Source organism: Parasteatoda tepidariorum, chromosome 3, assembly GCF_982258835.1.
Source record: "Parasteatoda tepidariorum strain Cologne lab strain chromosome 3, Ptep-v5.0, whole genome shotgun sequence".
Taxonomy (NCBI): Eukaryota; Metazoa; Arthropoda; class Arachnida; order Araneae; family Theridiidae; genus Parasteatoda; species Parasteatoda tepidariorum.
The window spans coordinates 82,649,784-82,663,292 of record NC_141757.1 but is presented as its reverse complement, the minus strand read 5'-3'; the positions used below and the strand labels follow the sequence as shown (position 1 = coordinate 82,663,292).

The window sequence follows — 13,509 nt, the reverse complement described above, 5'->3', positions numbered from 1 at the left end:
AAAAACATATATTTAAAGGAAACATTTCAGAACAAGATAAATATTGGGTTTTAGTAATCAAGAGGTAAAGATATACAAAATCTTCAGATTATACAGAAATGATATCGACATTTAAAGAGAACTAAAACAAAACCGAAAGTTTACTCAACTGTTCCTTGGCGCTAAAGTATCTCGCCAAGGAAGCCAACAAAGCTTTGCAGCTATTTCAGCTAAAAAATAGAGTACATATTGAAATATACTTAAACATTATAAGTTTAAAGCTTAAAAAACAATAAAAACTTATGTTAAATGCAAAAAAAGTGAGCAAAAACGAGCGTAATTGATTATTAAAGCAAATAAAACATGATTATCAGAGCATGACTGAGTATCGGAAAAATTTTAAAATCAATTTTAAAATAGAAAAAGTGGAAAAAAATGTCGCCCTTTCTTGTAAAAAGTTATCGGACAGTCCCTAGAAAACTTCTCCGTGTAGCAAAATGCTCAGGACTTTTGTACCATTCTTAGACAGTTAATTGCATCAGACGATAGCAATGCTAAACGAATGGACGGGAATCGAAGCGGTCTCAGTGAACGGCGAGTTTGGGCTACAGTCACGTGACTTTATCTTGTCCACGGGTCGGGGGTCATTCTACTCTCTCTACCCAGTATTTCAACTCTATGGTCCCAACGCAGACTGATCCAAGTGGTCACCCACCCGCACACTGACCGCAGTCAGTGACGCTTGACTTCGATGATCTACTGGGAACCGTGTCTTAACGATCAGTCCACTGCGCAGTGGACTGATCGTTAAGACACGGTCCCGCGTGGGACAAAGAACTATACATATGTGTAGTTTTTTTATATAAACGCCTCCACTCCCCACGCATTAATAACAGTACAGGTAAATACCTATAAATTTTATAAGATGCAAAAATATTTATGGGAAAACAATACCTTTATTACTTATATCAATTTTATGCTGATAACAACCAAACGAGTATGAAAATCAATGTGGGAAAACTGGATCCTACTATGTGATTTTTCAGCCAATTAAAATGTACCGACAACAATGGAAAATTGTGACATCATTAGATTTTTATATATAGTTAGATTATGAAATATGGTATTTTTTTAAGTTGCCTGGAAATTTATTCGTGATGGGATGTCTGCAAGTGACGTAGTGTGGGTATCTCCCTCCTGATTGGTTGTTGAAACGTGATATTTGTTTACGTTAGCAACTGTTTTTTCCATTTTATTTCGAGTAAACCAAGCCCTTCCTAGTATCGATTCTCTTAAGTGACACATTCTGAATTCTTTCACGAAGATTCATTCTCAAAGATTTCAATTCTTTCACAACATATTTACATAGAGATTTAACACAAAGACAGGCACGAAGCCACGTGGAACATAAGCAAACTAATTATGCTTCTAAGTTGCCAGGTACTCGGAACAAAAATCCACCGCACAATCCGTCACAATAAAATGCATCAACAAATAATGAATCTTAGTTTAGTAAAAGAAGTAGACGTGAAAGAATTATATTTCGATGTGAAATACGGCTCTGTATTTAATTAATTTTGTTGTTAATTAACATTCTAACTTATGTAGAGAAACTTTGCTCAATTTTAATTCGCTATTTCGCTTATCAAGATTAGCTGGCGATGATATCATAGGTCACAATATGGGACTTCTTCTTTTTGAAGTGCAAGTACCCAATTTCAGAAGAAAGATTCGAATAAAACATAATCAACGAATGTTGAGTTGTACACAATAAGCATGTTTCCTTTAGAATGTGATTAAATATCTGATTTTTTTATTTTATTTTTAGTTATTTCATAGAATAATTGATACAATTTCAACAATATACGTACTTATGTATTGATTTGGAATAATATATTTATCAATATACACTTTAGAATTATCAAGCAATTACAAATGAAGATCAAAGTTTTACATAAGAAACCTTAACTTTTGAATAAAATATCAACGACGATTATATAAAATTCCGTTTTGATCCTTCATGTCACTACAAAGATAGTTGAGTTGCCGAATGCGTAGTTAACATTTTCAAATTTCTTAACATGTTATTATCGTCTTAAATGTCTTAATCTTAAAATAAATTTTTTAATTACTTCGCCGCGAGTGTCTCACTCAACTATTTATCAACTTTTTTATTATATTTTTTCATTTTTCAAAAATTTATTCTTTACTCTGCCACGTAGATTATTTTTTTAATAATATACTATTATATTTTTTTGTATTTTAATTTAGTTCTTCCTTTAAATTAAACTATTGTTTTTAAATTATTCTCAAGTTCTTAATGAACGACAGCTTAGAATTGTTGATAATTAAATTTGTTTGAAATTTTTAAAAAAATCTTCTGCTTTAAAAATACTCCATGCTATTCTCTTAGCATACTAATTTTTTTGCAAAATGAGGATAAATTATTGCCCGTTTTTTCATTGTTTCTTAATTATTCGTGTAATGAAAAGTAAATGCTTTGTGCAACGTAAAAAATACAACAGGCTGTGTTGTTTTTTATTAGAACAAAAAATTCTGGAATTACTATTTCGTTTTGACGTTCAAACTTATTCTCTCACTCTAACTTTAAGAAATTTATCCTTTTAGAAAATATAATGGTGGAAAAAGTTGCTTAAAATATTATTTATCATCATTAGTACGATTCACAAAATATTGTTTTACCAGAAAAATGATCAATATGCCTTATTTTGTTAAAAAGCGAACACTAAAAATATGAAATTGTAAGAAGATTCCAAAACCGTGCTGTTTTTAGAATCACCATATAAAAAAAAATTTTTCTTCTAAACTTATTTCTAAAATAAAAAATTTTAAGACATTTTTGAACTACAACTATATTTGGAGTTGTAATTTATATGTTCAGCAAATAGTTTCAGCATAATTTCTATCTTTTCAGAAATTATAAATATAAATTTTTCTTATAATTTGCCATAAGGGGAGACAAGGATGTTAAGATTTCATTGTTCAATTAAACCGTGTCAATAATTTCATTAACCCCAGAATTGAAATCTGTTGCCGAAGAACATTTTTTTTTGTTGCTTGAAACAGTTAAGAGACAAATAAACTACCATTTATTTAAACTTTATTTTGATGAAATCGGCAGGAAGGGTTAGGATGAGTGAGAAAAAGTCCCGTGCATTAAATGTGCAGTACTAATGTGCATTAAAACATTTTACTTCAGTAGATGCAAGCAGAAAATAAATACAAATTTTGGATCGATAAATAAAAAATTCTTTTATTAAAAATTGAACGGAAACGTTAATTTGTTTAAAATAATTGGCCTTGTAACTATTTAATTTTGACCCCAGGGGAGAATGATCATTCCACTGTCTTAATCTATTTTTGAAATTTTAATTGTAGACTGAATTGTTTAACATCCTTTTAAAAAAAGTTTTCTTTTTCAGAGCAGTAGGAAAAAAATAAAATAAAATAAAATAAAATAAAATAAAATAAAATAAAATAAAATAAAATTAAATAAAATAAAATTGTTTGGCATTGATTTTGTTGTGACGAATTATATATTATTATTTTTTCAATCTAAGAGCCACACCCAATACCTAACGTATATCTTATTTTAATATCGCGTTAAGTATTTTAATTTAAAAATAAATTACCCTAAAAACTGAAGCGGAAAGATTAAAACTTCATAACTTCAAAAAGAGCCCAGAGAAAGGTAATAGTTGAAGCAAATGTCTAGTGCGCTCAAAAATAGGCACCCATTCTCAAGACTTGCCAGACGTGAAAAAGGAAAAAAAAGTGATTTGAAACGAAAATATGTAAATACCAACGAAAAATGAAAAATAAAAGTGAAAAACAAGAACTAAAAAAACTTTGGTAGACGGGAGTGAAACCGAGAATAAATAACTGGCCAATACAAACTTGGTAACATAGGACAAACCAGACATGCTTTAAAATTTAGAGTTAAAGAACTTGGGTGACGAATCTGATATAAAAAAAGCGATAAATCATCTATTGCCCAAACATTCTTTAAATCTTGGGGATAAATTCACTTTCAATAATGCCATTTTTTTTTACCACCCCTTTGTCATAAGCTCATCTTGATGCCCGAGAATTTTGTTTTACTCATAATGAAAGCAAATTTCCTTGTTAATGACATTAGTTCCTCACCATCTCTCCATAAAATGTGGAAATAGATTTTGCCCAGATTTGCCTCTCTCGTAATTTGCGGATTTTCTAATTTTTTTTATCATTATTTAATTTTTCATCTCCAATTTTATTCTTGGGTACTGTGGTTTCTCCAGTCTTATTTTTTCATTTTATTTTTCATTTTTAATTGGCAACTTCATATTTTCTGCTTCAAATCAATTTTACTTTCTTGATTCAGATCTGGTTACAATATGCGTTTATTTCAGAGCACTCGAAATATGTCAATTTTTATTACGATCTTCATATTTTTCGAAGTCACCGAAAATATTACCATCAAGTATAACGGATTACATTTGGGTTTTGATCATTATTTTGATCAGAATCTTATGCTAGTAAAAGTAAACATCTGTACTTTATTTTTCATGCAGTTCTTAAATCATTAAAGACACTGTGGCATTGATATCATAATTATGAAGTAATCTTTAATTATAAAATTAAAATGTCAGAACTTAAGATTTTGTTACCATGTATTTTGCGTCATTAAAATTGATCAAAATGTGCTGAAAATAAACTTAAATAACTACATTTACAATAGTAGCTTTCTGCCACCGATTCAGTTTTTTAAGGACTTTAAGAACTCTGTGTAAAAGGAATCTACCGTATCATATATAGTAGTCCGCAAAAAAAAAAAAAAAAAAAAAAACGAATCACCCTGAACAACTTTCGTTCTAATGATCGGATTTTCACGAACTAAGTGTCAATCTTAATGGTTTCTGGGGGTGAACTCAAATATGTTAATTAATTAGTGCTAACTATTAATTAAGTTACGAAATCAGACACAAAAACGTACTTTCTCTGAATAAACACATATTTTTTTTTACATATTTGGAATCTAGACACTTGAATTAGGGGGAGTAGACAAAATTTTAAAAAAATTGGGTGGTAAATTGGGCCGCAATAATGGTTTATATATTTGGCGATAGTCCAGAGAACAGCCAAAAAAAGTCGCCTGCGCAAATAAATATTTTAAGATAACCCATTGACTAATTCGAAAGAGGAGTGCTTAGTTTTACTAGGTTGCTACGCAACCAAGCTTTGATAGTAAAAAAATTGAAATAATGTTCAGTGATTGCTCGGAGAGGTTTAATTTATTGTTAATAGAAAATATCTCGAAGTTTCTTGGCAATAAACAATTTTTTTAGGGGATTTCTGTCCAAAAAGCAAAATAAAAAAAAAAAAATTATTTTAATCTCCTTTGAAAAGTAAATTTGAATCGATTTATAAATTATTTATGATAGTTTTTAGAATTTAAATACATGAACTTTTTATCTGATATTATTTAGATTACACTGTTTTTACTGTATTTATTCGAGGATTTTATACTAAAATCAAATGAACATAACTTATTTTAGCTATATACAGAATTTTAGGGATAATCATTTTTACAGCTTTAATCGAGTCATCTAGGCAAGAAAGTTTGAGGGAAAAAAAGTGCTTGAAAAATAAAATGTAGATTGTATAATAATTTTAATGCACATTCACAAGGTTCTCTATAATTTACGATATTTCTTTTTTCTATAACTCAAGGAATTGCTGAATGTTTAGTGGCATTTTAAAAAGATTGAAATATGTTATGTTTAAGAATAAGATATTGAAATAATATGTTGCATATTGTAGGATTCATTGTTTAAAAAATCGCTTCATTCTACTAGATATTTAGGTTACATCGTTTTCTTTGGATAAAGATGATTAGCAAATAGCATCCTCATGTTTCGATACATTCTGAAACTTATACGTTCGCAAATTCACCATAAAATGTCGCACAGCATATTCTTCATTTACGATAAGCTACATTTACCACCAAATACTGCTACTTTGCTTATTTTTGCTGATGCTCTCTTTTTTAAACAGAGCTCATAAGATCCTTAAGATACTGAAATGGGGGCACAAAAACTTAAAAGATAAAATATTTAATTTCATTAACTCAAAATATCTGGTGTCAAAATGTTAATTTTTAAGTTAAATATAACTTTTACAATATTGATGTTCTTACGTTTTTAAAGACCACATGAATCCTGATAAAATATTAAAATGCATATGTTTACTTTAACGAGTGTAAAATCCTTATCAAAATAATGATCAAGATCCAAATGTAAAGCAGTATAATTGACGATAAAAACTCAAATGGCTTCAAAACATATGAAGAGGGAAGTAAAAGTCGACATGTTTCGAGATTTCAAATATAATCGCCCATTCTCAAGACTTGTCAGGCTTGGATAACTTGTGACTTTTATTATTGGACGCTCAAAACATGTCTATTTTTATTATCATCTATTATTTTTTTAAATCAATGAAGTTTTTATATTTTCGATTCAGTTTCTTGGGATTATCCATTTAGTTACACAACATATTAAATTATTTCACTCGATATTAAAATAAGTTTTACATATGTTATAGGCACTGGTTCTTAGATTGAAAAAAATAATAATTCATTACTTTGTAAAAAAATCAATGCAGTAAAAAAAAATTTTTTTTTTTTTTTTTGCTGCAAGCCTTAACATTTTAATTTAAGGTCATAAAAAAATTCCGTTTACAATTGAAATTTCAAAAGTCGAATGTGAAAATGGAATGTCCCCTAGTACCAGGAATCGAAATTAAATAGTTACAAGGTCAACTTTTTTAAACAATAGCGTTTCCGTCCTACTCGAAGTTGTTTGAAAAGGTATTTTTTATCTATCGATTCCAAAGTTTATTCTACATATATTTCAGGGTATACTTTCGGAGTATTTCGATCGAGTTTAATTTTACACCCTTATTTGCTTAAAATTATTAAATAGTTTACTTAAAATAAATTATTCAAGCTACATGATTTAATGCATTTATAGTATAATAATAAACGGAGCTTCCAACGCATATCCTTAACCTTAATACCGCTATCATTAAATAAATGGAATAAGCTTAGATAAATAATAAAAATTAATTTTTCCCTCGTTTTAATTTTCAAGGAATAATATGTTTCGATCAAACAGATTTCATTCTGGAAATAGCAAAATTATTGAGTAGGTCCCTTGGAGCAATATCATTCTTATCCTCTTTTGACGAAATATAGGAAAAATTAGTTTTCACAGTTTCTGTAAAAAGTATGTTAGCCTACTTGTCACGTTTTTTTTAAAAATTTTTTTTATTAAAATAAGTTTGAAAATTGTGTATTTTTTATAGCACTTTTTTTAAAAATCAGATGACTCTAAAATTGGCACAGCTTCGGAATCCTTACAAATTTCAATTTTTAGTATTTCCTGCTAAACAAAATAAGGCATTTTCCTGATAATAAATTATACTACAATAATATCTTGGAAATCATGCTAAAGTAAAAAATTAAACAAAATAGTTTAGTATATTATCAGAAAAAAAATCTACTTGGTATCATAAAGAGTAAAAGATGTAATGAAATAATTAGTGAATCACACGTGCCAGATAATTAAAAATTTAATTTCACAACCAAGATAGTAGGACGGCATTTAAGATACTGAGATATTTTAAGACACTAAAAAAATTGGCCACGTATTCCACAGCTGTTCGGTATCTTTATCCTCTTTGTAGTGACTAATAAAACATAACACTATTTTAGATAATCTAAGTTGAAGTCACAAGAAACAAAAAAAAAAGACAATCAATAATTTTTATTCTTTTTTCAAAAAAAATAGTATGCTAAGTAAATAATTAGCTGTTTTGCCTCAAATAATTTTAAACAGCTAAATGTTTTTAATTTCTCAACAAGGTATTATTCTTAGCTAGCAGACAATAATTCTTTAAAAAAAAACTTGACTATAATTTAAAAAGGAAACCTAAATTAAAGAAAATCTAAATTAAAGTTCTAAAAACATTTATTAGTATATTAATGAAGAAATAATAAACGTAAAATGGTAAAGAATAAGATTTTTAAAATGTTAAAATTTAATTAAATAGTTGGTAAAATAGTTCTGCGATACACTTCCAGAAATTTCTTTTAAGATTAGGATGATATAGGGTAAACCAACAAATGAAGGAGCATTTCATAGATATTTCTTAGAAATAAGATTTTAAACGTTTTAATTTAGATTGATTAGTAACAGTAGCTTACTACCTGTTGAGGTTTGAGTTCGAGATTAGTTAGATAGTTTGAGTTTCCTGTGCTGGCAACATCTTATTGTTTTTATATTCTTTTTGATGTAAATAAAGTTAAGTTTTCAGTTTGTTCTACGTGACTTTCAGTCTGATTTGCTCTCAACAAAATCCAACATTTGGTGCCGAAATAATTCGGTAAGTCATACTGAACCTTTTATAATTACTTTCGTCAAAGTTCTGAATTGGAATGGCTACCGGTAGTGAAAAACTTGTAATATTTAAACGCAAACGAACGACGCTACGTACCGCCATTACGAAACTAACGACGAAATTGAACGATGCTGCTAGTACACAAACTGAAAAAGAATACAACATTGAACGTTTACAAGATAAAATTAAAGAATTAACCTTGGCAGACGATGAAATACATAATTTTTTAAATGATGAAGAATATCAGGAAGACATAATAGAATGCGAAAGATACACAGAATATGCTCATTTGGCGTTATTTAATTTCAAAAGAACAGCGAATCGGAACACGAATTCAATTTCTGAAACATCGCCAACAGCTGCCAATATAAATAATTTTTCGTCTTCGCCTTCAAATGTTACAGTAAAGTTGCCTACAATAAAAATAAATACGTTTTACGGCGAAATTGAGGAATTCCATAGTTTTTGGGAGCGTTTTGAAAACTGTATCGACAAAAACGAAAGTTTATCGCTGATTGACAAGCATGTCTTTTTGCGGGGATATTTAGATGGAGAAGCAAAACGAATAGTTGATGGAATTAATATAACTGCAGAAGCATATGCAACAACAAAGAATATTTTGAAATCGAAATATGGCGATAAGGATAAAATAATACAGGCTCATCTCGATTATTTAGAAAACCTAAAACCTGTCAAAAATCACTCTCCAGCAGCAATAAATGAGTTATATATTGATTGTAATCGAAGAATACAGGCTTTAGATGCTTTAGGAGAAAAAACTCAATCATACGGAAGAATTTTGGCTCCTAAAATACTTCGTGCTTTTCCTCATGAAATCTGTCGTAACTGGATTGTACATGCCAAACGTGAAAATTTTGGTGAAAGCGATATTTCAAAATTAATGAAATTTTTATCAGAAGAGGTCGAGGGATCAATTACTGCAAGTAATATTAAAGGTTCACTTGCTCCAGACTATCCTATTAAATCCTCCTTAGAAAATTTTAACGTGAATTCTAAATCAGTTACCAAAAGTAAAATAATGTCACCCTTTTGTCCTTTCTGCGAAACTGTCGGACATTGGCCTCAACAGTGCAATGTTGTGACGGACATAGACGCGCGCATACAGAAATTGAAGACTAGTAATAGATGTTTTTTGTGCACTAACCGAGGACATAACAAAAAAATTGCCCTCGTAGAGAAAAATTTGTCTGTTCCAAATGCAAGAGAAAACACCATACATCAATATGCAAACCTCTAACCAATGAGCAGCCTGCGGCTACATCTACAAACAAAATTGATGTATCGTCTTCCAGTTTCGTTCATTTGCAAACTGCACGAGTTTTCATAACTGGGCCCACTGGCATTACAAAACTGACACGTTGTCTTTTGGATGGTGGAAGTCAATCTAGTTTCGTTTCTTCTAATCTTGTGGATACTTTAAAACTTCCAGTAATTTCAACCAGACATTTGGACATTCAAGCCTTTGAATCCCCAGCTAATGTTGGCTACATGCGAAGACAAGTCAAATTTCAGTTATCAAGTATCTGGGACAAATCTAAAGTTAATGTTACTGCATTTGAAAGCTCTAACAAATATGCATCACACCTACCTTCATCAACGGATGTTTCACTCTTTGCTAAAAACAAGCGAATGAAACTTGCTGATCCAGATGATTCATTGTCGAACTTACCAATTGAGATTTTAATCGGTGCAGATTACTACTGGATTGTTATGAATTCTGAAGCTCCAGTCAGGTTGTCGGATTCTCTGGCCTTGGTCCCATCAAGTTTTGGTTGGGTACTTAGTGGAACTCGATCACACGCAACAGTTTCCTTCATTTCAACGGTTCATAATGTTGATGTGGATACTTCAACTCAGGAATTAGATAATGTGGTACGAAATTTCTGGAACTTAGAGAGCATTAGCATACAACCAACACAAGAAAAAATAAGTGCTCACAACTCTGAACTCTTGACGAACTTTCATCAATCTTTTGAAATCATCGATGGTAGAAGAGTTGTAAAATTGCCTTGGAAACCAGAAGTTCAACTTTCGTCGAACAATTATGAAGTCGCAATTCAACGATTTAAATCTTTAACAAGGAAAATGCTTGCAAATTCAGAATTCAAAGTAAAATATATTGAGCACATACAAGATTACATTGATAAAAAACACGTTGAAGTTGTCTCAGAAACACATAATGAGGAACGTTTATTTTACTTGCCCCATCACGCAGTAAAGAAAATCACAAATGGAGAAACTAAGTGGCGTATAGTTTTTGATGCATCTTCACATTCTCCAGGTCACCCATCTTTGAACGACGCTCTTGAAGTAGGACCAAATCTTCTTCCCGATATCTTAGCCACACTGTTGAGATTTATACTTTCTAAAATAGCAATCACTAGTGATGGGCGACTAGCATTTCTGCAGCTGATTCTAGCAGAAGAAGACAGAGATGCAACACGATTTATTTGGTACAATACTACATATACTCCTGATGGGAGACTCCGCACTGAAGATAAAATTGTAACCTATCGATTCACACGTCTTCCATTTGGACTCGTCTCTAGTCCATTTTTATTAGCAGCTTCTCTTCGCGAATTGGCTACAAAACACAAACAAGCATATCCTACAGCAACTAGACACATTGAGAATAACACCTATATGGATGATTTTGTAACGGGAACATCTACGGATACTGAAGCTCTGATTCTTTACCAAGAACTGCAGCAACTTACATCACTTATTAGCCTACCATTAGACAAATGGACTACAAATTCTAAGATTTTGAAAGATATGTGGAAACAAGAAAACGTCTCGTTTAAGGATATTACGCAAGTCTTGGGTGTTAAATGGGATACTAACAGTGATGTTTTTCAAATTGATGTGCAGACAAAAATTGTTCAAGCATGTAAAGAACCAGTAACAAAACGCTTACTACTGAAGTTGATATCAAAGTTTTACGATCCTCTAGGCTTGTTTGCTCCAGTTACAGTAGTTGTGAAGATATTGTTTCAAGATACATGGCTTAGTGGTATTCAGTGGGATGAACTATTACCTCCATCTGTAGCACAGCAGTGGCACAAGTGGATAAATGAATTACACTATCTGAATGAAATATGCATCCCAAGATGGATTGGCTTTTCCGAAAATTCCGACGTTACCATACATGTGTTTTGCGACGCTTCGGAACGTGCATATGGTGCTTGCTTGTACGCGCGTCACGCAGATGATATTTCTACAGAGATCCATCTCATTTGCAGTCGAAATAAACTAGCCCCAATCAAAAGGGTCACCCTTCCGAGACTTGAATTGTTAGCTGCACTACTAGGAGCTCGCCTACTCCGATACTTTTGCAGGGAAACGAACATGAATTCCCACACTGCCATACTATGGAGCGATTCTACTGTAGCTTTAAGTTGGATAAAGGGAAATCCTAACCAGTGGAAAACATTTGTCTGCAACAGAACAACAGAAATCCTTCAAAACACTACTTCAGCACAATGGCGCCACTGTCCCGGTACAGATAACCCTGCGGATCATCTTACTCGTGGTACCTTTCCATCACAGTTATCGATTTTAGAATCTGGTGGCACGGTCCGAAATGGCTAAAACATGATCCAGAAACTTGGCCTATCAAAGTTTTATCTACACGTACACAACCTTTAGTTGAAGCTGAATCACGAAAAACCAAATTTCAATCCTCCTACGTTGCAACTACAGAACCCATCATAGACATATCTCGTTATAGTTCTTACACGAAACTTCTTCGTGTGACTGCCTGGATACTACGTTTTGTATACAACTGTAAGACACAGCAACGCATAACTCATGAATTGAATTGTAATGAAATAGAGAAAGCTAAAAACTATTGGATACAGACTGTACAGAATCAATGTTTCTCAGCTGAAATAAATGCCTTAAAAGCGGAAAGTCCTCTGCCGAAAAAATCCAAAATTTCCTGCTTCAATCCCTTTCTCGAAGATAATTATTTACGCCTTGGGGGAAGGCTGCAATTTTCAAACATTTCATCTGACACTCGACACCCTTTATTGCTCGATGGTAAACACTATTTTGTCCACCTTTTGATCCAGCATACACACATACGACTCCACCACTTAGGCGTGCGTATAATCCTGTCCGAGTTACGTTCAACCTTCTGGATTTTAAGAGGACGTCAAGCTATAAAGCAAGTTATTCACAAATGCCTACCTTGCAAGCTGTCCAAAGCGAAATACGGAAAACAAATCGAGGCTCCTTTACCTCCTGAAAGAGTTGTACCTTCTGTTCCATTTACTACCACAGGAATTGATTTTGCTGGACCCGTGAATATTCGATGTTTGAAATCAAGAGACACAGCCTACATAACACTATTTACTTGCGCAACAACACGTGCATTACACATCGAACTTGTGTCGGATCTTACCACAGACAAATTTCTTTTGGCACTACAACGTTTTGTTGGCCGCAGAGGACTCCCACACACAATCTATACCGACAATGCTACCACTTTTCATGCAGCAAATAAGGACTTGATTCTGCTATGGCAAGTTCTGTCATCAGCTAAAACTCAGCAATATTATGCCCAAAATGGCATAACTTGGAAATTTATCGCCCCACGAGCGGCTTGGTGGGGAGGCTGGTGGGAACGCCTAATAGGAGTTGTCAAGCGATGTTTACGAAAGGTACTCGGACGAGCACTTCTTGACGAGGAAGGTCTGTCCACGACCCTCATTGGAATAGAAGCCGCTCTGAACAGCCGACCATTGATATACGAAGATGACAGTTCCACAGCCTTAACACCAAGCCATTTCTTGACAGGACGGAAACTAACGGCCATTCCATCCAGCCCAAATAACAACACAAAGCTAAGAAAATTCTACAAGCAGCAGCAGGACTTACTCGACTGCTTTTGGAAAAAATGGTCTAAGGAATATTTGCTTCAATTGCGGTCATTTCATCAAGTTCGTAATCAGGACAATATCATTAACATCCGAATTGGCGATATTGTACTTCTACAAGAAGATGTCCGACCACGTCACATGTGGAAGAAAGCTAGAGTGGTTAACT

The 13,509-nt window shown here is 32.3% G+C and overlaps 1 protein-coding gene across 1 annotated transcript in view; it reads left to right on the top strand.

The window, feature by feature from the left end:
* The first annotated feature begins 9,478 nt into the window (after window positions 1-9,478).
* The window catches only part of LOC147813925 (uncharacterized), a 44,864-nt gene continuing 40,833 nt past the window's right edge, over window positions 9,479-13,509 (top strand). The window contains exons 1-5 of the mRNA XM_087160157.1: window positions 9,479-9,528; window positions 9,636-10,447; window positions 10,742-11,992; window positions 12,109-12,246; window positions 12,346-13,363. Of these exons, the coding sequence (XP_087016283.1) occupies window positions 9,479-9,528; window positions 9,636-10,447; window positions 10,742-11,992; window positions 12,109-12,246; window positions 12,346-13,363 (3,269 nt within the window). The remainder of the gene's footprint in view (window positions 9,529-9,635; window positions 10,448-10,741; window positions 11,993-12,108; window positions 12,247-12,345; window positions 13,364-13,509) is intronic.